Source organism: Schistocerca gregaria, chromosome 6 (assembly GCF_023897955.1).
Source record: "Schistocerca gregaria isolate iqSchGreg1 chromosome 6, iqSchGreg1.2, whole genome shotgun sequence".
Classification (NCBI taxonomy): Eukaryota; Metazoa; Arthropoda; class Insecta; order Orthoptera; family Acrididae; genus Schistocerca; species Schistocerca gregaria.
The window spans coordinates 389,623,515-389,649,297 of record NC_064925.1 but is presented as its reverse complement, the minus strand read 5'-3'; the positions used below and the strand labels follow the sequence as shown (position 1 = coordinate 389,649,297).

At 39.9% G+C, this 25,783-nt stretch overlaps 2 protein-coding genes across 5 annotated transcripts in view; one reads left to right on the top strand and one right to left on the bottom strand.

Annotated features, from left to right (window-relative positions):
* Window positions 1-823, bottom strand: part of LOC126278694 (protein Rae1) — a 46,781-nt gene extending 45,958 nt beyond the window's left edge. Inside the window, exons 1-3 of the mRNA XM_049978958.1 lie at window positions 607-823; window positions 393-485; window positions 88-261 (exon numbers count right to left, since the gene is read on the bottom strand). Of these exons, the coding sequence (XP_049834915.1) occupies window positions 88-261; window positions 393-485; window positions 607-789 (450 nt within the window). The 5' untranslated portion in view covers window positions 790-823. The remainder of the gene's footprint in view (window positions 1-87; window positions 262-392; window positions 486-606) is intronic.
* A 92-nt stretch (window positions 824-915) lies between these two features.
* LOC126278693 (probable aminopeptidase NPEPL1) overlaps window positions 916-25,783 on the top strand; it is a 59,959-nt gene continuing 35,091 nt past the window's right edge. Inside the window, exons 1-7 of one of the 4 annotated variants that reach the window (XM_049978956.1) lie at window positions 916-974; window positions 1,518-1,717; window positions 1,799-1,981; window positions 8,660-8,971; window positions 10,693-10,920; window positions 12,228-12,406; window positions 25,080-25,203. In XM_049978956.1, coding sequence (XP_049834913.1) covers window positions 1,568-1,717; window positions 1,799-1,981; window positions 8,660-8,971; window positions 10,693-10,920; window positions 12,228-12,406; window positions 25,080-25,203 — 1,176 coding nt within the window. In that variant the 5' untranslated portion in view covers window positions 916-974; window positions 1,518-1,567. The other 3 variants (XM_049978957.1, XM_049978954.1, XM_049978955.1) reach the window with 3 other exon arrangements.

The following is a 25,783-nucleotide window of genomic DNA, read 5'->3' as shown; positions in this document are numbered from 1 at the left end:
AAACAGCCATATAATTTTATCATACATATGCATCCATTAGCTTTCAAATGTTTCAAAACTAACAAATACTCTTGCTATTCCACAAACCTTGAGAGTTTTGTCCCATGATCCTGTCATTAAACAAGAATACATGTTTCCTTTTATCCAGTGACATGTTTTCACCGGTGCATCATGCTGGGCAACTTGCACTGTCTGGTTGCTATTCAGATCCCAACATTTTACCATCTTATCGCAAGAAGCCATAAAGACTTTAGTCCCATCCTGTAATAAAATAATAGTTTCAAATTTAGATTTCGTACATGTTGGTAAATGACAATGTAATGTTTTCCTACATGAAACATATTCTCAGATTTCAGCAAAATGTCCATTCGGAATGTAATGTTAACACTTACATCGCTCCAACATACGTCCAGTACTGGACCCTGCATGGTCTGCATTGACTTGGGAATTGTTTTTCCTGTCTGTTCGACTTCCCAGCAGCGGACCTTTGTGAAAAATCTCAACATTATTCAGACTACAAAATATATGTCATATTGCACAATACATCGATTTAAAGGAAATTAATTATACGATTTCCACAATATTTCTCTCGTCTTATGCACTTACGTTGTTGTCCCAGCTTCCAGCTATCAAAAAATTTTGTGGTATTGTGGCGGGACTGAACGCTAAAGACGACACTGAATCGTCAGGAGGGGATGTAACTTCAAAATCTTTCATTGGGTTAGCTGACGACGGAGTAGTCGTTGTGCCATACCCCGATGTATTACCCAACGTACTTTGATTAAACATTCTGAGTTCTAAAACGTCCTGCAACTAAATACTGTCAACAACCTTACTAACACTTCCAGAGACTACACTGCACATTCAAAACAAAAACATGACGCATAGGGGTCAAAGAATTTACAGGAAGAGATCCCGCAGCATAGAGGAAAAATAATACAAAGGACCCACTTCACCACATTTAGTTTTCTATTGTAATTATATTTCTTTACTTAGCTATTGAATCTCCATAGTGTTGTTCATGATAATCCAGACTAATAAGCAGTGCTTAAGTAAATTAAAGACACGAGACACTACTGACGCCATGTAATTTAAATTCCATGGTTACCAGAGTCCTTCACTAATCACAACTTAGTTTACATCATGTTTATCTGATGACTACAGTGTTCTTGAACTGATAAGATATTACATGAGGTTTTTTTTTTTCTTATATAAGTGACGTTAACTGAATTGTGTTGTAAAAATATTGAAGGCAAAAGTAACAGATTTAACAACACTGAATTTGTTTACAGACTCTATTTACTACTACTTGGATTAACGGAACTTTAGCGTTTGTGTTTTGATATTTGTGTTCAATTTTTAAGCAGAATAGCTTTAGAAATCGTGGAGCTAATTGTAAAGTAACAGTGTGGACGTACTTCTTGTATTTCAAACGTGGGTCAGAGAAGAAGATTTTATTTAATCCTTCCCTTATCATTGACGTGACATGCATTTTTTACGGTTCTGTACAATTCCAGGATTAGTAATACGAAGACGGTTTGGCACCAGCAGACTTTGCTTATCAGCTATGCCTGCAGTGAAGCTGGAATTCCAGGATGGTTTAACGCCAAGCGATCCGCAAAAGAAACCAGTATTAATTGTAGGCCAGTTAAAAAATCTGGCAAAAGTGAAATATAACGATATAAAAATAAAGTTAGAACCTAGAGTGACAGAAGAGGTAAATAGCTTGGTTTGACTGTATTATATTAATTCTTTTATTTTGGTTTTACGATCTGTTTGTATTTTTTTTTTCTTTCAGGTGTACAAGACAGCCTTAGCAAGTCTGCATCCGTCACCAACAGACAGCTGTTCTTTGTATCTCAACCTAGCAACGCTTGCTGCTCTTCCTCTCAAATGTAGCCGTCATAACACTTCGTCGAGATCACATGCCCTTACCAAGCTGATTCGTAGCTCGACGGCAGGAGTTGAAGAATCGATTGTGGTGAATACTTTTTATTTGTTTTATAGTTGATCCTATTTGCTGATTGTTCATTAAGCCCTCGGACACTTTAGAAATTGCTCCAGAATGGAAATGTCAAGTTCAAACTTCCTTTCGAACAAAAATCCGTCTAAGCCCCTGTATTTTCCGTGTTTGACAGTATGAGACTAAAACTCAGTTGGTAAAATCGTTGATTACCAAGGTATGTAAGTGCCAGTATTTGAAACTATTAATTTCTGTTGCGGCTGGACACCACTATTCCTACATGTTTCTGATAAAATTTAGGGATCAGAGCAGTAATAAGACCATGTTTAATGCTCTACTGAAAGCAACTACAATGTCCTGCTTTCCTCCTAACAGTGCTCTTTTGCACACATGTAAAAAAATCTGGATCATTAGAGAGATTAATGTATCCTGGTGAGAAGAAAAGGGAAATGTCTCTTTTGGCAAGAACAAGAGGAGATCGTGCAGTATCTGCACGATTCAAAAACTACTCAAAATTACTAAGAAAAGCATATTAAAAATCAAGGAATATGCACATTATGTCAGTAATTCTGCCAACAGACTTACAGCTATATGGAATTTAATGACATGAGACAGTACAACAAGCCACAGATCAAGGATAACATGGAATGGAAGTGCTACAGATGATGAGTCACAAGTAGCAAATGTGTTTAATAATCATTTCTGAAATATAGTAGAAAATAAAAGGATTAACAGTTCAAAAGAACAACCACAACAGTATGTTGAGAAAGCAACTCTCATGGTATTCAGTCATAAAATATACTGCTGATTTCTCCCGAGGGGACAGAAAACCATACATATTCTCTTCATACAATGTAACCTTTTACAGTTGCTACTGACACCACTTCATAAATAAAAGCTTGTCTGGCTTTGATGGTGTTTCCAATAGGGTACTAAAGATTTGTACCCTTACAGTATGCCCATTCTTATCCGATACATGTAATGCATCACTAACTTAGTGTATTTTTGCAGGAGGACAGAAAACTGCTATTGTTAAACCCCTTTATTAGAAAAATTGTAGGAGCAATGTCAACAACAACCAACCTGTTTCACTACTGACAAAGTCTTCCAAAATTTTGAGGTGATTTATTCTAGAATATTATCTCATTGTAACAACAACAACATCCTCAGCAAATCATGGTTTGGGTTTCAGAAGAGTTGCACTACTGAGAATGTCATCTACATGTTCATTCAGCAAATTTTACAAGTGCGAAATAATAAAATAGTGCCAGTTGGTATTTTCTATGACCTGTCAAAGGCATTTGATTGTGTGGATCACAGTATTCTCATAGATAAATTGAAGTTATTTTTTGTATTGATGGCGTAGCCAACCAATGGATAATATCATATCTAACCAAAAGAATGCAAGGAGCTGTACTTAGTAATTCAAGCCATATAGTCAGAGGACATAATTCTGAATGGGGAGAAGCCACGTATGAGCTTCCCCAAAGTTCAATCGTAGGTTCACTATTGTTCCTCATATATGTAACCATGCATACTTACAGTAACAGAAAAATGGTAAACAAAGTTCTTAAAAGTATCATTGGTTTTTTGTGAATGGTCTCGCCCTGAGTTATATAAAAAAAGTTCTGCACACATATGGGTGACACAACAATGATAAGTGTAATATGGCCAGGAAACAATAAATAGGTTCACAATTTCAAAATTCATAGGTGTCGTATTAATGAGAATTTAAACTGGAAAAAGCAAATCTTTTAACTCCAACAACAACTTAGTTCTGCCACACTTGCACTTAGAATCATTGCAAATGTCAGGGAGAGAAAATCAGTATGTTGACATATTTTGCAATTTTTCATTTAGAAATATCATACAGAATAATGTACTGTTCAGAAACATGCTATATGAATAATATGTGGGACTCCCCCATGATCATCTTGTAGACACCTGTTTAAGGATTTGAGCATTCTTACTATGTCTCACAGTATACTCATTTCCTCGTGGAGTGTGTTGCAAATAATCCACTGTAGTTCAAAAGGAACGATGATGTTCATAATGACTATACAAGAAGAAAAAATAACATTCATTATGCCACATTAAGGTTGCATTTAGCACTAAAAGGAGTAATTGACTGCAGGAAGCAGCACTCCCCTGAAAAGTATTCACTGAATTTGCTATTATGGAACAAGGTTTTTGAACTGGATCTTTTACAATTGGCCCTACTCCCATTCTCTGTACTAAAGGCAGTCATAATGTATCATGAAGTGTCTATTGTCGATAAATTGTGTTTGTGAGTCGTCCATTATCAACAGAGTCCTTATTGTAGTGACTTGCACTGAACATGACTTCAGGACACGAAGTTTGGGTAAAATAATTATTGTCCTGGTTATTTGGGCTGCAACTTAACTTATAAGTTGTTATAAACAGTACATCAGAATATATATTTCTATGCATTTTACAAATTTTAAATGATAACTGTGTGGTAGTGCATACTAATTGCTTTAAATAGGACGACTTTTCTGGCTTGACGGAATTACGGAAGTGTCCAATTCCACTCATCTGATTTGACCCATGACATCATCAATATGGTGGAAATGGCTATTTTAAGCATCTCCAATATGGTGCCAATGATGTTCTCTACATACACACAACAACAAATATGAAAATGCATATAAATAAATAAGACAGTAACATCTCCCTCCTAAAATACAATCAAACTAACGGAACAACAGCGGGAAACTGGCAGTTTTAGTGAGGGGACAAGCTAAGTATAACCGTATATATATATATATATATAATAATTACAAAATTTACAGGAATCGGACGCTTCCCTTGACCTGTATAGGCAACTGCAGCTGACGATACCAAAACACCAACGCCTACAGCAAACACTATGGAAATTGGAATCAGACATTTCCCTTGACCACAGGTGATGATACCAAAACACCAATACCTACACATAAAACTACAAAAATGAGAATCGGTCATTTCCCTTGACGTATATAGGTCAGCCATAGCTATTAATAGAGAAAAAAAAACAACTCCTACTACCATGAAAAACAAAACCACAACACACACACACACACACACACACACACACACACACACACACACACACACACACAGGGCAACATCAAACACAACAAGGCAACATCTACAAACATAGCTATCTCATAAACTCTGCACCTTAATGACATCGCATACCATAACATCCTTATGCCATGGGTCAAAGCATACAAGTGGAACTGGACGCTTCTGTTGACCCGGCTAGACTACTCATCAGTATGCACTGTTTGTGTCCATAGGATTTGCATGCTGTAGGTTTTTACTGTCTAGAGTTATGTACCCACAGTCACTAAGTGCGTTGCCAGTTAATTTATTTATTATGTAAAAGAGGCAAATTGGGAAGTAAAGTACTATCGTAATGTGGGAGTTGTTTGTCAGGGACAGAAAATCAGCACAATATGATTTTCTAATGACAGCAGTAGTTGCCAGGAGTGAACAGCAACTGAATTGGGTTCTTAATGACTTGGTATGTATGTTGGCTGATGGCTGCAAGTGCAAACTGGGAGAAGAGATTAGAAAAGGTGGACAATTTTTTCTGTTTCGGAGTACAATAATAAAGATTGAAGATACATGAAAGACGTATCACCAAGTACTGCATAGAGCAAAAGGGCTGTCTTTGAAAATTAACAGTCACTAACATTCAAATATTTAAGCTTTATTACCAGGAAAAGATTCATAAAAAACTTGTTTTTAGAGAACAGCTCTATAAGGCAAGAAACATGGGCAAAAGGGAAGGTATAAATGTAATGTAGAAGATTTTGAAAGGTGATTTTACAAGAGACTGTTCAAACAGTGGGTGGAGTGATCAAGTAAAGAAAGAAGATATTTTGGATTGAGTCAAAGAGAAAAAATGTCAGAACAGGAAATAAAGAGAGCAAATGCGGAAGCACGTATTATGTCATGAGTCATTGTTGAAATCTGTTGTTAGAGATGTGGAAGATGGAAAGAATTGCAGAAGCAGCCCTAGATATGAGTGCATTAAGGCAAATCGTCAGTGCTGTGGGATGCGACACTTGTGTTGAAATAAGAAGATATCTGCCAACTGACAGGAATTTATATTTTGTGTCAACCCAACTTTACTGTTTATGAGTGAAACCAAAAGGTAGAAAGATTAGAGTTTCATGTCCCATCAATATCTTGGTACTTTCTGATGGAGCACAAGCTCGGATTACAGAAGGATGGAGAAGGAAATTGCCTATGCCCTGTTCTAAAGAGCCATCCCAGCATTCCCTGGAGTAGTTTAGGGAAATCACAGAAAACGTAAATCTGGATGGCCGCATGGGAATTTGAACCATCTTCCTCCTGAATAAGAGTCGAGCATGCTGATCACTGCACCATCTCACTCGGGCCAAAACAAAAACTCTCTCCAAGTTATATTGTGTAGCTCGAGAACACACTTCATAAATAATGAAGAATTTGATAAAAATCAAAATAGTGAACGAAAGGTGGAAATAAGAAATTAACTGATAAGACATGCTCAAGAATAAGAAAATTTAATAATGGAAAAAAAGCATAAGGGAAAGAGATGTTTTGTGATGTACCTTTTAAAGTTTTAATAAAAAGAAGGGAGCATATGAGCAGATAGTGGAAGATGTAAATCTTTTATTAATAATTTAGGAGTAAAGGTGACAACCTGCAGAATGGTTGAGATGTTGAGGCATCAATGGGCACATAAAAAAGACTGAAGACCTTGCTAGCTTTCAGATGAATCTTTTTTTTAGTTACAACGCACGCACATACCTGCAAGGCTATGTTGTGCCAGCTGAATACATTGTACCCAGTCTGTAGTCATGCAGCTTGACTAAGTTGAGGAATTGTGTCAGTTGATGGCAGAGGGGAGAAAGGAGGTGGCAATGGGAAGGAGGGTTAAGAAAGTGTGGCTGACAGCAGGGAGAGAGGCAGCAGGTGCACAGGATAGAAATGCAATTTCTTACCAGTGCAGATGACCTCATCCAGCAGGCAATGGCAATGATACATACTAGTGGGTAAAAGTGCATCTATGGTGTCTGCAGCTTTTTCTGTTGCATGGTGCTCTTGATAATAATTTCTGTGATGAATCATGCGAAGTCAACACAATGAATTATGAGTCAGGTGTAGATAGTCATTGAGATTCTCGTTCTTAATGTCCTATCATTTGTCAGTAAAGTTAGCTAGTATTTTATTCTTTTAGGTTATAATTTAACCATATTGTCAGAATTTTCGTCAAAACCGTGAATCAGACATACAGGTAGGTCATATCTTGGGCTATGTTATCAGTTTATTACGGCAGTGATATTTTTGGGTTGATATTTGTTAGATTCGCCAACCAACAAGCAGATTAGAAAACTATAACATAACCTAGGCTTCAGGTTATGTTACAGGTCAGTCAGTCAGCACATGTAGTTTTTCGAGTCACCAAAGAAATGCAAAAAGCAGTAATCAGCCTTAATATTAATATAACCAGGTCATTAACATTATTCTAGCACTTTCAATATATAAAACAAATATAATCAGTTTGTATCTTTTGCTGAAAGAAGCCATTATACTCAGTGATTATCATTGGCTTTGACCAATGTCAGTGTATTACCAGTACCAACATGCAACCCAAGACCTGCCATAAGTGTATTTTAGCCAATGAGTGAACTGGGAGGAAGTAAGACAATAGAGAAAGAAGAAACTGTGGGGAAGATATCTTGGGTGCAGGTTGAATGATATTAGGGCCCTCGTGTCAAACATCCAAACACTTACTGTATGGGTCATATCCTTAGGAAGACCTGTCTGATACACCCATCCACCACACCTCCAGTTCCGTCATAGGGTTCTCCCACCCCATCAGAGGCAGGGCCACCTGAGAATGCAATCATGTTGTGCTGCAGTTTCTGCACAGCATTTTATGTGGACATGATCACCATTCAACTGTGTACTTGAATGAATGGCAACCAACCAAACTGTGACCAAGAAAAGAGCTGAATGCTCAGTGGCAGAATACATCACTGAGCATAACAGGCTCTATTCCAGTGGCTGCTTCACAGCCCTTGCCATCTGGATCACCACCACCACCAACTTCTCTCAGATACATAGGTGGGGGTGATCCTTCTTTGTTCTCTCATAATGCTCCTGGCACAATGCCTGCTAAGCTCCTGTCCCTCACCTTCACCCACTTACACTGTGCCCCACAACTCTAATTCTGCTCATGCTGCATGCTCACCCACATCCTTATGGTGTCTCCTTCTTCTCTATAGCCCCTCAAATTCACTCATTGTCATTGCGTACTACAAGACCTCACCACTGGCGTGTTGCATTCCTATACTTTACATTCTCTGTCACATTCCTATCCTATGCACCTGCTGCCTGCCTCCAAACTCCCAACTGTCCTTCCTACTCCCCCCCCCCCCCCCCCCAAGTGTGTGTTGAGATGGCACGGTGTAGTTGTGTGTGTGTGTGTGTGTGTGTGTGTGTGTGATAAAGATATATATCCTCGCAGAGAGTATTATGGAGACCTGGTAACTTTTTTGCATTGAAATTAAATGTCAAATACAGAAGTACGTTAGTGCGTTGTTGTTTTGCATGCTGTATCTAACATTTATTACATTATTGTATCCAGACCTTCTAGATAAGAATTTTTAATGTGTACTATTTCATTTATGTATGCAGATCGTATGTGAGCGGAAGGATGTATTTGCATCAGCGTGTGCCGTGGCGCGTGCCTATCCACTGTATTCTGCAAAGTCGCCAGGTTCATCACAGGACTGTAAAACACCAACTGTAGTAAACATTGAATTCCTCTTGGTTCCTGAGTCTATTGCTGATGGGGCGAATGGTGCTGAAGATGAGAGTGAGTCTGAAGATCTGCATTTAAGCCAAGATGATTTGCGTTGCCTTGAAAGTGCAGCATCTGGTGTTCGACTTGCAGCCAAAATTGTTGATATGCCTTGCAATGTAATGAATGTGGATCACTTCCTCAAGGTATGTAACATGTGTAAGGTTCAATGCCTTATAGTTATATGTAGAATGTTGTTGTTAGTTCTGTTTGCTTTTTCTCTAATGTCACTTCTATTTAAGAGGCATACATTCTTAAAGCTTGTTCTCTAATGCCATTTCTGTTGAAGAGATGTACATCCTTAAAACACCAGAGGAAGAGAGAATCGATTGTTCGTATCTCCTATATTAGTAAACACACACACACACACACACACACACACACACACTGAATTTATCTTTGAAAGCGTGTATTGCTTTTTTTGTGATTACATACTGTACAAAAACTATAAAGTGCATGGCAGAGTGTATGACCCACAGAATTGTGTGTTAGTGTTTCTATTCCGTATGCATTTGGAGTACAGGAAGAATTGCTGCTTAAAATACCAATATTCATGGGCTAATTAGACTAATCTTGTCATCACAGTTCTTTTGAGAATGATATATAGAAGGCCTTGTTCAATTTAGCCTTTCGTTTAATTACATAGGTGGACTACGTCTCCAAGTAGGTTGCGTTGGTGGCAGCGGCAGCATCACTTACATAGAACAAATAGGGGAACGACAGAAAACATAAAGAATTGCATTGTGTTACTTCCCTTTTGCCCTTATTTTTGGGTTTGTCTGTTATTTGTAGGTGGTTGGGTGTATTACAAAAATGGTTAACACCTTTTAAACATAGTATAATTTACCTGATCATATTGCCTGAAGCAAACATGCCTAATATTTTATAATTTTAAACTTCTACTTCAAGTAAGTAAGAATTATTTGAATAAAATGGTTCAGAAAAGGAAGCCTCTGGTGGTTTATTAATCAAAGTGAGTAGTGCACTTTCCTAACTTGTCTGTTTCTGTGTTCACTTAATCAAAAAGTAACACTTTCTCCATTCATATTAAAGTTTGGCATTGTTCATATTGTTTAAAATTTCAATTAAATGGGCTAGACTGTTACTTTGTGTTGCCATAATTTTTAAACTTGTATGCGTAGCCACTTCCATGATATCTGGATTGTTAGCCACAAATTTGTTCTGTTATAGTTCACTGAAAATTAATCACCCTAACCTTCACACGTTGATATATGAGTCTACCTATTTTTACCTGACTGTTTGGTGAATTCCATTTCTGTAAGAATTTGTAATTAATTAGCAAACTATCACAGCTCTCACATACGTGTCTTATGTGATTACAGCACTTAGTTGTCTCTTCTTGGTCTCAGTATTGAAACTCGAACCACAGTGGAGACATAGCTGTCAGCAGAGTTCCTTGTACTCGGAAGGCACACTAGCATACAAGATGTAGAAAATGTTGTATATTCAAGAAAGTACTCCCCTAATTTCTCTACTACATTCATTCCTGTGATACCAGCTGCTGTTGTGCACAATGCTTCACCACCCTTGTACATACAGAAATCCTTGACTTTCTCACAGTGGTCAAATATGATCATATTTTGATGTAAACATAATAAAGTGAAAGAAAAAACTCACAATCATGTAAAAATGTTACAGATCATTTATCTGTGTAAGCAAATGGTAATCTTATTTAATGATAAACAAAAGACCCTTGTATGAATATTTCATGTAAGCCGTCTCAGGGCAAGAATTTCTGCTCAAGCTATATCTTTCTAATGTGAACTCTGCACATACAGACACCATGTTCTGTGAAAATCTGCCAACAGCATGTGTATAGAAATTCTTGCAAACTGCTTTTGTTCAGGAAGTGGGAGCTGTAGCTGCTGCATACCCAGGAGTGCGACTGACTGTCATTCGAGGCAAAGAGCTGGAGGCGCGCGGCTTTGGTGGAATCTACGGAGTCGGAAAGGCAGCAGCTGTTGGGCCAGCTCTTGCTGTGCTGTCCCATGAACCGCAGGGTGCGACTGAGACAGTTGCCTGGGTAGGCAAGGGCATCGTTTATGACACCGGTGGACTCAGCATCAAGGGAAAAGTGAGTGATCCAGAACTGACGTCAAAAGGGTAAGGTGAGAAGAACTCAGTAACAGAACACCGACTAGAAAAAGTTGAGGAGACAGGCACATCACATTATTTCTAAATTATGTCTTTTAGGTGTTATCTTGGGGCATCCAAATGTACTGTGTAAAATTTGTTTTTTTATGCTTTAAAAGTGAGCGCATTTTGAGATTAAGTAACTAGCATGGGTGAATTTTCCAGGGATGGCTTTAGTACCAAAAATTCATCCAGAAGTCTGTGTAGTGTTTGATGTAGACAGGAGGTCTCATTTCAGCCAGTATATAGAATTCTTGTTTGAAATTTCTATCACATCCAATTATGTGTTTGGTATGGATATTATTAAAATGCAAGCAGTCTAGCAATGGAAGGGTGAGTAGAAAATCTCACCAAAGCCTGAACCCACATGCATCCATTTTATAAAGAAGACACCATTAGCATATCTGTCAAGGATTTCTTCTTAGAGGCAGACACATTTTTTCAATAATTCGCATTGTCCAAATCTAAGTTTCATCCATAACGGAATAAATTCAGCATACCTGGTTGTTGAGCAATGTTACAATATTCCAGCTTGTAAACTTTAGTTGTGATGGGTATTCATCATTTTGCAAAAGGAAGAAAATGGCAGGCAACTGCTTAACTGTAGATGAATGGTGAAAATGAAAAGGCACACTTAATCACATCATTTTACTGTCTCAATGTAGTATACTGACCATTTTTTATAGGCAGGTGCAGGTATTGAAGACAAAAAATACCTCATCATGTGACTAGAGGTTTCTGGGAGAGTACACTAGTATTCTTAATTGCATCATAGCTTTTCGGGGAGGGGGGGGGGGGGGGGGCGAGAGATAGGGAATCCCAACTCAAAAAGCACATAAGCCAAGGTAAAACCATGAATTAAGATTAAATGTGTTTTATTTAAATTTCAGAAATATTTTCTCTTTCCTGACACTCATAGAAATTGGAAGCTGGTTAACTAATGGTGTGTGGAAGAGGTTTGGCCTACACCATTGGCCGTAAATACTAACCAAACATCAGCCCATATAGTCAGTAACTGTCAGCTCTACATTTCTGAGTAATTGACCTCATATCTCCATGACTGACAAAATATAATGCAAAGATAAAGATAGGTAATAATTTCTACTTTGCTAAGTGTAATGGGACTGAAATATTTCAAGTGTAGATGAAGTACTGTCTATATACATTAGCTTTAGTGACACTGATTTCACGTTCACAAGGAGTCAAATGTACAATATTTGAATTAATATGGTAATTCTTTGATTCCAGACTACTATGCCAGGCATGAAGCGTGACTGTGGTGGAGCAGCTGCCATACTTGGCGCTTTCATGGCAGCAGTTGAGAGGGGCTTTGCACAGAACTTACATGCTGTTTTCTGTCTAGCAGAAAATGCTGTGGGTCCTGATGCAACACGTCCAGATGATGTCCACACTCTTTATTCTGGCAGGTGAGAATCATTTATCCATGTAAAACAACTTAAAATTTTCTATTTGTATTTCTTCAGAAAGAAGTTATTATTATGTATTTGCATTTCAGGGTTTAGTGGAAAAATAGGCCATTTTAGTATGTTTGTACTCTTGAGAATATATGTTTTAATGTAAATAAGTTAGGGATACAGAAAATCACGCAATGCTTCTCCTCTTCAGTGTGTGGTCCTTTACTCCTAAATTAGCTACATTCTGCCAGGACTTTCCTTGTTATATATTTGAAATATTCTTCTTTCTCTATAGTATGCTACTACCCTGCAAATATAGACAAAAATAAAATAATAAAAACTTACCTTTTCAGCACAAAAATTTAAAAGAAAAAAATGGGGAAATGAAAAATCAGTTCTCTGAAGCAGAGATCCACAGTGAATTAAATGTTATTAACAGTGCTCACAGTATTGGCATTACACGTGTAGTTGATAGATAATATTGAGCAACAAATCAGTATCTTGTATAACTTGCTCTAGTTACAGTGCAACCCTGCAATTGAGCTTAGACACAATCATAGGCTTGTTACAAAATTCTACTCGGTATACTAAAATGTTACAGCATTAATAAAATCCCACTTGCATAGACCGAGCCTGACCTTCATAATAGAAAGCAGATTGTCTTTCTGACAGACTGTCATGGGCATGAAACTAATCTCGGAATGAATGATGTATCCTAGGGGATTTTGAAGGATTTAGAAATGTATGTCACTAGGCGGAAGATAGTTACTGCCTGCAGGAAAATTAAAGAGGCCTTTGGAGAAAAGAGAAGTTTCAGTATGAATATCAAGAGCTTCGATGAAAAACCAGTCCTAAGCAAAGAGTGGGAACCTAAATGATGAAGTATATAGATGACCTACAGAAGGGAAATATACTTGGAGGCAATATTATGGAAATGGAGATGAAGAGGAGATGGGAGATATGATACTGCAAGAATAATTTGCCAGAGCACTGAAACACCTAAGCCGAAACCAAACCCCAGGAGCTAAGACATTCTGTCGAAACTACTGATAGCCAGGGGAGAGCCCGCCATGATAAAGAAAGGTTTGGAATAGGAATTATAGTTGAGAGAGGAGACATAAAATGTTTGAAGTTTAGCAGTGAGATTGTAATTCTGTCAGAGACAGCAAAGGACTTCGAAGAACAGCTGGATAGAATGAACAGTGCCTTGAGAGCAGGATATAAGACTAACCTCACCAAAATCAAAACAAAGGTAATGGAATGTAATCACATTGAATTAGGTGTGCTCAAGGAATTAGATTAAGAAATGAGGCACTGACAGTAGTAGATGAATTTAGCTTTTTGGGCAGCAAAATAACTGATGATGGCTGAAGTTGAGAGGATATATAAAGTGTAGACTGGCAGTGGCAAGAAAAGTGTTTCTGAAGAAGAGAAATTTGTTAACATGGGATACAGATTTAAGCATTGGGAAGTCTTTTCTGAAAGTATTTGTATGGGCTGTAGCCGTGTATGAAGTATTTTGTATAAGTATGTGATTGGAGGCTTTGTATAGGGTTTAGCCATATATGGAAGTGAAACAGCTACAATAAACAGTTTAGACAAGTAGCAAATAGAAGCTTTTGAAATGAGGTGCCACAGAAGAATACTGAAGATTAGCTGGGTATATCACAAAACTGATGAGGAGGTACCAATTTGAATTGAGGAGAAGAGAAATTTGTGGCACTAATCGTATTGGTCAATAGGACCCATGCTGAGACATAAAGGGATCACCAGTTTAGTACTTGAGGGAAGTGTGGAGGTAAAAATCACAGAAAGAGGTCAAGAGATGAATACAGTAAGCAGATTCAAAAGGATGTGTTTGCAGTAGTCATTTGGAGATGGAGGCATGCACAGGATAGAGTAACAGGGAGAGCTGGAGCAAATCTATTGTCACACTGAAGACCACAGTAACAACCACTATGGAACCCCCACAAAAAATCTTGACCTACATAAATGATCTTCCAGTGACTTTACAGAGTAGTTCGAAAACTGATAGATTTGCTCATAACTCAGGCATACTAATCAAGGGTCCAGACTGAACCTTGGCGAACAAAGTTCAGGTGATGACTGAACGGGCATGTAGCTGGTTATCAGCATACAATTTCAAAATAGCAAAAATGACCTGCTAGCACCAGAAGTAGGCATTAATAGTCATTCACTAAATGAAATGCCGTGTGTAAAATTTCGTAGGGTCCAGCTGGATTACAAATTAAAATGGAATCAACACATAAACAAACAAATTAAGATGCTGAGTTACATGTATTACACCCTTGGATCTCTCATTACATTGAGCTAAGGACAAGGAGACTGTGTTAGCTTTATTTGCATATTTTCACTCCCTATTGTCTTGTGCAATTAGCTTCAGGGAGAGGGCACTTAATGTAAATAAACCATTTATTCACCTGGCACTAGCAGTAAGGATATTTTGTAAAGCAGATAACCAAACATTTTGCAGAACTCGATTTAAGGATTTATGAATTTTTATAGTTCCTTTCCACTACATCTATTCTTTAATACATCGTGCTGGTAAAAAATTAGCTTCACCGGAAAGTGGGTTGTGTAATCACAATGGAAGGCAAAAATTATTTGCACTTTGACTTTGCCTTTTTTTATAGGGTTCAGAGCGTAGTAGTGTGCATAACTGTCTCCCATCTCACACAAAGCATTACACTTAGTATCCTTACAAGTTCAGATGAATATTAATAATATATATCATTAACACTTTTTCTATAAATTATCTGAATATTGAGACTCAAAGATTGAACATCTCTGTTAGTACAGGGCAAATACCAGTGTTCACTGTAGTGCAGTGTGACAAATAGTAAGGTACTGTAAACAGGACTCGGTATTTACAGATGTAGGTAACTATTCACATTGAAAAACATCAGTGTAATAAAGTAAATATTAAGGTATCAAATAACCTGCAGCTCTTTAATATAATTGGGGAAACAGCAGACGTATGAGTGAATGTTATCAAGCAGGATAGTGATAATTCTTTTGTTAATATATTAATCAGATGAAGTTACTAAGTATCCAAGTGATGAAAATGCATGCTACAAGATATGGAAAACCTGTTAAGTGAAACAGTAGAAGTTTATTTGACCTGTGAATAAAGAAAACAGTAATTTCCTGTTTCCCTATGAATAACAAAACAAAGCATCTTGGATATGTGGCTTGGTGCCAGCCTAGTGTCTGTTACTTTAGTAAAATGTCCTTGATCTGGTTGTAGTTGTTGTGTAAGGTTGGGAGCTTGACATCAAAGTTGCTGGTGATGTCTCTCGATGTGGTCCGGAGGCAGCAGTTGGTGAGGGTCAACAGCTTGGAAGCAGCAGGCGAGGTGCTCTTTGGACTTTTGATGCAAACAGATGTCAGATAGGCGAGTTTAGTGCACTCCTCGATAGGAACTCCATGCTTGAGGAACTGTGGCAAGATGGCCATGGTGTCATTCGTAGTGAGTTGCGGCTGTGCTTGGTGAGGAGAGGTCCGCACTGAAAAACCGCAGATGTTTGTCGCCTGACCACAATGCTGCTCCAGTGTACAACTGCCATAGATCGCCTGAGCCGCAGTCTTCATAGCTAGGTCATAGGAGGATACAGTGACCAACGCTTGGAGGCACGTGACTGCAGGCAGCGAGATAGTGCCAGTGCTGGTAGCGACACCTGCATGAGAGACTTGCACCCCCAGGACTTGGGGCTACTGCTGGAGACATGGAGGAAAACAGTCCTGAAGATGGAAAACAGTAGGATTGACAAAGTTTTGAATCTAATTGACTTTAGTCTCTTTCTGCAAACGTGAAGAGACTTTCAATCCTGCAGCTTTAGATTTACATTGGATTGTTTCCTTGTGATTGCCGAAGTCCTTATAGCGAGCAAGCGAGGAATGCAAGTCACTTTTGCTATACAGCTGTCTGAAGGCTTGTGGAATCATAGGCACTAGCTATATAATACTACAGTACTATGATTTGCTTGTCTTTTGCTGTGTGTATCTTGACGCATTCCACTTCCCTGAATATTTTCATTCTTGACGTTATCTGCAGCGCATGATGAATTAATGAATAATTGTAGGTTGTATTATTTTATTTTGCTCCCATGTGTTTTATCGCAGTTTGTCATGGGGTGTTGCCAGTATTACAGATTGTTGGACAATTTTCCTGTTTATTGTCATTACATATGATGAATGGTGCTGCTGAAAATCTTTGAGAGTGTGTGAGGTAATAAGGCAAATCTGAAAACTGATACTGAGAAAGAGTGCATTTCCCAGATTTAGTAGCAACAACAGAAGGCTATTCAGTGTTCCCTCAGCAAACACCAGAAGTGGACAGTCACTGCTCCCCATACCGTGATGCCCAAGAGCTGTCCCCATATGTGACTTCTTGATATAGTGTACTAGTTTTTGCTCTATTAGCCAGGCACCATGCCTACAAATGCCCATCACTGATTCCAAGGAGAGCCAGGTCTCTTCATTAAGTACAACTTTGTACTTTCTAACCTTCCATTTCTCTTCTGCTACACATCTTGATATAGGATGCGTGGGGTTGAGAGGAAGCATGTTAGTGATCCACATTCTCATTGCCCTGCTTTCAGTAAATGATTTCTGATGCTCCTAGCTGACACTGTTGAGGCAACATTAGCACTGTAGTGAATGTACATTCCAACTATGGCTGTTCATCTGATACTGCAACCAAGGTGTGCTCTGTATGCTGCTGCTGTTCAGAATCAAATCTGCGAGGATCCTTGAATTACCAGCACTGATATTAATACACCACTGACAACTACACACTACATTTCTTTGGTGGGACATCTAGTCTTTGGCAGTTCCACAATATAACCTTGCCAAAATTCAGTTAACTACATGAATTGGGTTCATTGAAATCAATCCGGCATATCCACCAATGCACTAAGGTGCTCAAAATAAGACAATTCCTTCAGAAAGTATTACATAGTTAAGAGCTCAGAACTATACCATCCACAGCCTATTGCTTTAAATCCTTGCTGTTACTGCCCTCGATCAGAGCCTATGCATATTTTACATTTCTACATCAAATCTTTAGAGGGATTACTTTTCTATTTTCCACTAGGCATTTTAGGGCAAGGCCCCTCCGGTACCCCCTGAGGTGCTGCCTTCCCCTCCTCCACCCAATGAACCAACAGTGTCTCACCCCACCTATATGGACATTACCCCATCCTTCTCAGGGACGGATGGGGACTCAGCGGTGTGACTGGCTCCAATCCGTTCCCTTCCCATTTGGACTCCAGCTTGAGAATTCTCGAGTGGAATTGTAATGGATATTTGCTTCACCTCCTGGAGTTGCGGCCCCTTCTGTCCTCCTACTCTATTGCTTGCATTGCTCTCCAGGAGACCCATTTTGTCAATTCTTACTCACCCACCCTTCATGGGTGCCACGCTTTCTGTCGGAACCATATTGGCCCCATGCGGGCTTCTGGTGGTGTTTACGCCTTGATTCGGAAAGACATTGTTAGTAAACGGGTTTTCCTTCGTGCCACTCTAGAAGCAATTGCTGTTGGGGTCCATCTGGCCACTCCAATCACAATCTGTAATCTCTACCTCCCGTCTGACAGGCCGCCCACATCCCTTGCCCTAACCACCCTTCCTCAACAACTCCCTTCCTGCTTCTAGGGGACTTTAATGCACACAACTACTGCCCTGGGCAGGACAGTTGAAGCTGTTTTGGTAGGGCTTGACCTCTGTCTACTAAACACCAGCACTCCCACACACTTTAGTGTGGTACACAGCACTTTTTCTGCCCTTGACCTCTCATCTGCAGTCCTAGCCTTCTTCCCTCCATCCAGTCAGGTGTCCACAACGACTTATGTGACAGTGATCATTACCCATTTTTTTTTTTTTTTTTTTTTTTTTTTTTTTTTTTTTTTTTTTTTTTTTGCCTTCCTTCAGTGTATCTCACTCCATCACCCTCCCAGAAGGGCCTTCTCTTAAGCTGATTGGGGTGCCTTCTCTTACCACACAGTGGTATTGATGAGTCTACACAGACTTTGACTGCCGCCATCCTTTCCACAGCTGTTTCAGCCATCCCTTCTTCCTTGGGTTGCCCCCCATCGGAAGATGGTTCCTTGGTGGACTCCGGAAATTGCTGTGGCCATAAAAGACCACTGCCATGCTCTTCAACACTCCTACGGCTCTCCTTCTGGTCTTTAAACGATTCCACACCTGCACCCCTTACCTAATCGGATTTCGGAAACGGATTTGCTGGGAATGATATGTGGCTGCCATAGGATTGCACACCCCCTCTTCACAACCGAGCGAGGTGGCGCAGTGGTTAGCACACTGGACTCGCATTCGGGAGGACGACGGTTCAATCCCGTCTCCGGCCATCCTGATTTAGGTTTTCCGTGATTTCCCTAAATCGTTTCAGGCAAATGCCGGGATGGTCCCTTTGAAAGGGCACGGCCGATTTTCTTCCCAATCCTTCCCTAACCCGAGCTTTCGCTCCGTCTCTAATGACCTCGTTGTCGACGGGACGTTTTCACCACCACCACCCCCTCTTCACAAGTCTGGGTGAAACTCAGGCTTGGCCATCACCCTCCCACCGGTGTTGCAGGAATTTCTGTACATAGTGTTGTCCTTACCCATCCAGACTTTGTTGCAGAGCATTTCACTCAACACTTTGCCCAAGCCTCTGCATCGACTCAGTATCCGACCAAGTTCCTCCTCCTGAAAGAGTGCTTGGAATGCCTGCCTTTGTCTTTCGTTTCTCACTTCTTGGAGCCGTATAATGCCCCATTTAGCGAGTGGAAATTTGCCAGCACCCTTCCCCTTTGTCCCAACACGACTCCTGACCACATTGGATACATATTCAAATGCTCCAACACTTATTGGTGGCTGGCCACCATCGTATACTGACCCTTTCCAACCGGCTGGGGAGTTAAGGGGTTTTTCCTAGCCAGTAGCAAGAAAGCATTGTTATTCCAGTGTTGAAGCCTGGGAAGCCACCTCTTCAGTTGGATAGCTACCATCCAATTAGCCTTACCAACACCCTCTGCAAGCTCCTTGAATGCCTGGTGAGTCAGTGACTGTCTTGGATCCTTGAATCCTGCGACCTTTTGTCATCGACTCAAGGTGGTTTTTGCTGTGGCCGCTCTACGGCGGATAACTTGGTCCACCGGGAGACTGCTATCCAGTCTGCCTTTGCCCATATGCAACACCTCATTACAGTCTTCTTTGACCTGCTTAAAGCTTACGATGTCACCTGCCGCCACTACATCCTCACCACCCATCACAAATGCTGCCTTCGTGCCGCTCTGCCCATTTTATCCATAACTTTCTCTCTTGTCGCTCTTTCCGAGTCCAAGTTGGTTCCTCTTACAGCACCTCCCATCGGCAAGAAAATGGGTTTCCACAGGGTTCCATAATGAGTGTCCCTCTCTTTCTCATAGCCATTAACAGGCTGGTGGCGGTTCCTGGGCCAGCAGTGTCTCCCTCTTTGTATGCTGACAATTTTTGTATCTATGTCGCTTCCTCCGTCATGGGCGTTGCAGAGTGCCGTCTACAGAGGGCGATCTTGGGCTCTCTCCCATGGCTTTCAGTTTTCGGTGGGCAAGTCATGTCATGCATTTCTGCTGTCGCCGTACAGTCCATCTCCATCTGGACCTGTTCCTCGATAGCCAGTCCCTCAAGGTGGTGGACACCCATCGCTTCTTGGATCTAGTCTTTGATGCCCGGTTGACATGGCTCCCTCATCTTTGCCACCTGAAGAAGATGTCCTGGCTACATCTCGATGTTCTTAGATGTTTGTGCAATACCACCTGGGGTGCAGACCGCTCGATTCTATTATGATTGTACAAATTACTGGTCCAGTCTCATTTAGACTAAGGGAGTCGTGTCTGGGTTTCTGCGTCACCTTCGACATTGCAGATACTTGACCCCCATCCACCCTTGTGGGCTACAATGTGCGACTGGTGCCTTCAGGACTAGCCCCGTGATTAGCCTTCTCGTAGAGGTGGGGATTCCACCGCTGTGAGTTTTGCGCCACCAACAGCCACCAATTCTTCTGTCTCCTCTGTTTACTCCAAGGTTCAGAAGTGATGACTCCATGGTCGCTGGTCACCTATGCGAGACACACAGAACTCTGTGTTCCTTACCAGATGACTGTAGTGTTTTTACTGCAGAATTGGTAGCCATCTTGCCATCTTACATGCACTGGACCATGTCCGCTTCTGCTCAGGACTGATCGACTGGCTGAATTGGCTACTAACTGGCCATCTCTTGCTATTGGCTTTCTAGAAATAGACCTGTGTTCGGCAATGCGGGATGGCACACTCTTTCTTCGCCGAACAAGCTCAGGGCAATAACGGAGTCTGCATTTATGTGGCGATCCTCCTTACAGGCCTCTTGTAAGACCTCTGTCATCCTTTGCTGGCTCCGCAGAGGCCATACTTGGCTGACTCACTTATCTCCTCTGTCATGAGGACCCCCCTCTCAGTCATCATGGATCAATGTTGACTATGGCTCAACGCTTACTGGACTGTCCCAACTTAGCCGCCCTGCGACGGACTTTTAGCTTTCCTGACCCACTACTCCTTGCGATAACTGGCAGTGCCTCAGCAGCTGATCTAGTTTTACGATTTCTTCGTGATGGGGGTTTTTATCGCTTTATTTAATGGTGGGACTTTCAATGTTATCACTGGATGGAGGGATGGCAGGCAGTCTTGCTCCCCCCTTCGCTCCAATTTGACTGGCTTCGACTGGGCTTGGTGGTTCACCCCTGCCCTCTGCCTTCTCACTCCTTTCCTTATGGGATCTGTTTTTATCTTGAGTGTCTATTTTGGCTACCTTTGCTTTTTACTTCGTGCCCCTGTCATTAATCACTTTCTGTCCCTCCTCTATTTTCCACCTTCTTCCTTCCTCCTCTGTTTTTGTAGTTTGTAATTTTTTATGGCCATTGTAGTTCCCTCTTATAGTGTGAGGTTTTATCGGTTTTAGTTATTCCCGGGTCAAGGGGACTGATGACCTCATAGTTTGGTGTCTTCTCCAGTCTAACCAACCAACTATCCACTAGACATTTTTATTAGAAAATGCTTTTTACAGACAAATTAAGGTTCAATTTATGAAAATGAGGAAAATGGAGGAAAATTTGGTATAGAATATAAGCAAGGTTACAAGGAAAGACAACTCTGTACCATATAGAACAGATGTTAGGCAGTTACAATACACTCAAACAATTTACAAACAATTTTCGGATTACAGCAGCTCAATTACAATTTGCACTGTATTGTATGTTGGCATGATCACTACAGACCTATATTTTTTTTTTTTTTTTTTAGAACGAATGGCTGCACTTAATCTCTTTCTGTCGGTCGCATCCAACAGTCTGTTGCTGGGCATGTCTTGGAACATTTTGGGCAGGGTCGTGGGCCTGGATACTTTATTATTGACCACAAAGGCTGGTGGATCAATCCCACTTAAGAAAATTAGAGATGATGACAGGTTTTCCAAAAATACTTGGCACTTGCCAGTTGTGTGGTCTAAATTTATGTTGACAGTAATATTAGCTGTCAGTTCACCTGTTGGATTTGCAGATCTTGTAAAATTTGGTTTGTAAGAGAATGTGAGGAGATAGTGGACGTCAGAGAGGAAATTAACAGCCTGAGAAGCTAAAGAATATTGGAAAATGTTAAAAAGGCATTTAGAAAGTGAATGTGATTTGATGTCATGTATAAACAGAACATTTACATGGTCTGGGTGTGATGAAAATTAACTTCACACAGCTTATAGAGTGGGAAAAATAGTGAATCAGTCACAGATAATGAAATTGAAAATTTTGTTGCTTGTTAAAAACTGTGAGTGAGCTCAGGGATAATAATACAATGCTACCAAAATTGTCATAAGAGTGGTGTTAACCAGATTGAAAATTAGTAGGTGAGTAGGTTATGAAGGAGATCCAGTTATGTAACAGGATGGCTGCAAATGTCCTTTACAGTAATACAGAAGCGATGGTCAGAACAACAGTTTTGTGTTTCAGACCACAGTTTATATCATATAAAATGTTTCATAAAAGATGTTACCAGAGTACTGTCGCAATTGCTGATGCTGAAGTACTGCAGTGACATTTAAATCTCTCCATGACCTCCGTCTCAGTATGTATGGCTAACATCTGAAAGTGGCTGGGAAGGGACATTTTCTAAGTAATATTTTGGTGTAAAAGTGCCAGGTAACTTTAAACCAAATCACTGTCTTATCTAATAAGAGGGAAAATCCTTATTTACAGTGAGAATAGGTCACATCTATCTCCGTTGCTTAAAGCTTTCTCTGGCAATAAGCATACCTTCATTAAATAGGCAGGCACTATGGAGGTATAAGTTAGCCCATTATTATGTGATGTTCTGCAGATTTTGTGATTATGGTAAGAGCTTTAACATATATCTTAGTGTGGTAACTTCTGAGGTTATACTATGGGGGCAGGGGAGGGGGAGGGATTATTAACTTTCTAAAACAGTTTCTCTTGTAAAAGTACATATCCAGCAACTCCTATTATCTACACTGACAGAGGCATTTGATGAACCATTGCATAAGCAGTACTCATATGTAATTTGCATTATCAAGTGTGTTAGTTTCTGGGAGGCAGTGAGAAAGCTTAATTAAGTTATATGGCTTTCTCAATAACAGCATATTATGTTTCCCCTGTGAACATCTAACAGAAAATAAAATAGAAAGAAACTTCCTCATGGGAAAAATATATTTCCCTCTCCTTCCCTCTTTCCTGACGAAGCAACTGCCAGTTGCGAAAGCTCGTAATTCTGTGTGTGTGTTTGTGTGTTTTGTTCATGTGCCTGTCTGCCGGCGCTTTCTCGCTTGGTAAGTCTTGGAATCTTTGTTTTTAATATAGAAAATAAAATAGCATTGAATTGTTTTCTGTCAGCAGTGAAAAAAACAATGGAACACACACACACACACACACACACACACAACCTCTGTCTCCAGCTGTCACATTGAATGGGAGCAATGATCCAGAGTGGAGCAGGGAAGGGTAAGGGATAACAAAGCTTGACTGGGATCCAGGGGTGTGGAGAGGTCAGCATTGCCTGGTGGAGCATGAAGAAACTAGATGACAGCAAGACAAGGCTACCAGGTACATCTCCAGGAAGCTGTGAGGGAGGGAATGGGAAATGGGATACAGGGAGTGGAAAAGGAGAGGACAAGAGAAAGGGAAAGATTGGTGGATGTGTTGGAAGAGAGCATCACAGAGGGAGAGTAAGGAGACACAAATTGGGAAGAGGTATAGGACAGAGAGGGCGGAAACGATTGGATGAGGGTGTGGGGAGAGGGTACATAACCGTAGATTGAGGCAGGGATGATTTCGGGAATAGAGACCATGTTTTAAGGTTAACTCTCATCTGTGCAGTTCAGAAAAGCTGGTAGTGGAGGGGAGGATCCGTATGGCCCTGGTTGTGAAGCAATCTGTGAAATCAAGCATGTTATGTTCAGCTGCATGTTGTGCCACAGGGTGGTCCACTTTTCTTTTGTCCACAGCCATTGGGCCATTTGTCCCATGTACTCATACCAGTACAAAAAGCTGTGCAACAGTTGCACTAGGGCTGGTGGTATATGACATGGTTGGTTTTATAGGTGGCAAGCAACAGTCTGCTGAATGTAGGATTAAATAGATAAATTAAAAAAAATGGCTGTCGTATCTCCTTAGGGAGTATTTGCAGCAACTGAGTTGTTTTAATTCTAAGATCTATTACAAATACCTGCTGTTTCAACACCAATCCATTAATGTATTTCTCTTCAAGGAGGAAATGAACATCATTTCCAGATTTTTTAAAAGTTACTAGCAACTTTTTAGTGCTGAACTGTAGACCTAGTGTGATGATGATACTTTAACAAATTTACTTTCTGAACCTGCACTTGCATATCCAGATAGCTTACATCTCCAACTTGAACAACCAAAAGTAACCACTAATAGCTATAGCTCTCCACCCCCCCCCCCCCCCCTCCACCTTATCCTCAGTGCTGCATTCATTCTGTTGGCATATTGCTCCTATAAGATGCATTTTCATTTTAGATTATATGAGCTGTTGATTCCATTAGATGTTATTACCTAGCCTTAAAAAGGGTTCCAATGCACAGTTTTGTTTTAGCAATATTTATTACTGTATCAGCTGGTGATTCTTATTCATTGCAGAAGCTTAGCATAAGTCACTACAAACTTTAATTTCTTTTGTGAATCATACAACAAAATTTCTCTGCTATGAAGAATCCAATGTAATGTTATGCACTTGAAGACTGTTTCCCCTTTTATGCATATATACAGTTAAAGTTCATTACTGCATATTTCTAATGAGAAAGAATGGTTCCAGAAAACTTTAAATAGTTGTTAGCATGAGATTTAGTAGTGTACCATTATGATGATGCAGGTGACCTGTACCCTAATGGTCAGGACTCATGACACAAGCTTCCTGTCCATGTCCGTAATCACATTTCTCGTGCTACATTGCACATGAGTGGTGATGTAATATTAAACTAAATAGAGATGTTTGTTTTTTATTTACACTGAGTACTGCTGTTGTGTGCATAGCTTTCTGTAGCATTTTTACCTGGAAATATACTGGATACTGTGGTTCTAATTAAGAATTTATCCAGAGTACATGTATTTTATGTCATATTTTAGGACAGTGGAAATAAACAACACTGATGCTGAGGGGCGGTTGGTGCTTTCAGATGGTGTTTCCTATGCCCATAAGGATCTAAAAGCAAATATTATTCTTGATATGGCTACACTCACAGGTGCTCAGGTAATGTTTACTATTAAAAAATCCTCAGCTCGCAGTGTCAGTATCATGACAGTGTGGCCTTTTTCTTGGATTGTGCTGACTATATATACTATTTTACACTAATGATAAAACCTACTGCAAAGTCACAATAGCTGTCACGAGGGAATTGGCACTATTATAGCTATATCAGAATGATTTTACACACAGAATTTGTATGGATCACAATGTGTTTATGATTTATTCCGATACATTTTCAGTAATTGCCATCATCAGATCAAAATAGAATCTGAAGCATAAATACAATGTGTCACATCGGCAGTTCTACCATATATTACAGTGACCAGTGCATACAGTTGTCATAAGGAATAATAATCACATTGTGATCTAGACAAATTTTGTATGTAAGTGCTAAGAATGATCATGGACTTCTATAAAGATCTCATGTCCTATATACTGTGAACCAATTTAGTTGAATTTTTTGTAATCATTTTAAAAGTTGTTTTTAGTGTACATCATAGTACATAAAATTTTCGCTGCATTAACAGGGTATAATTTTTCATAAGTGCCGACTCCAACTTCACTAGTTTTTAACAGGCTACAT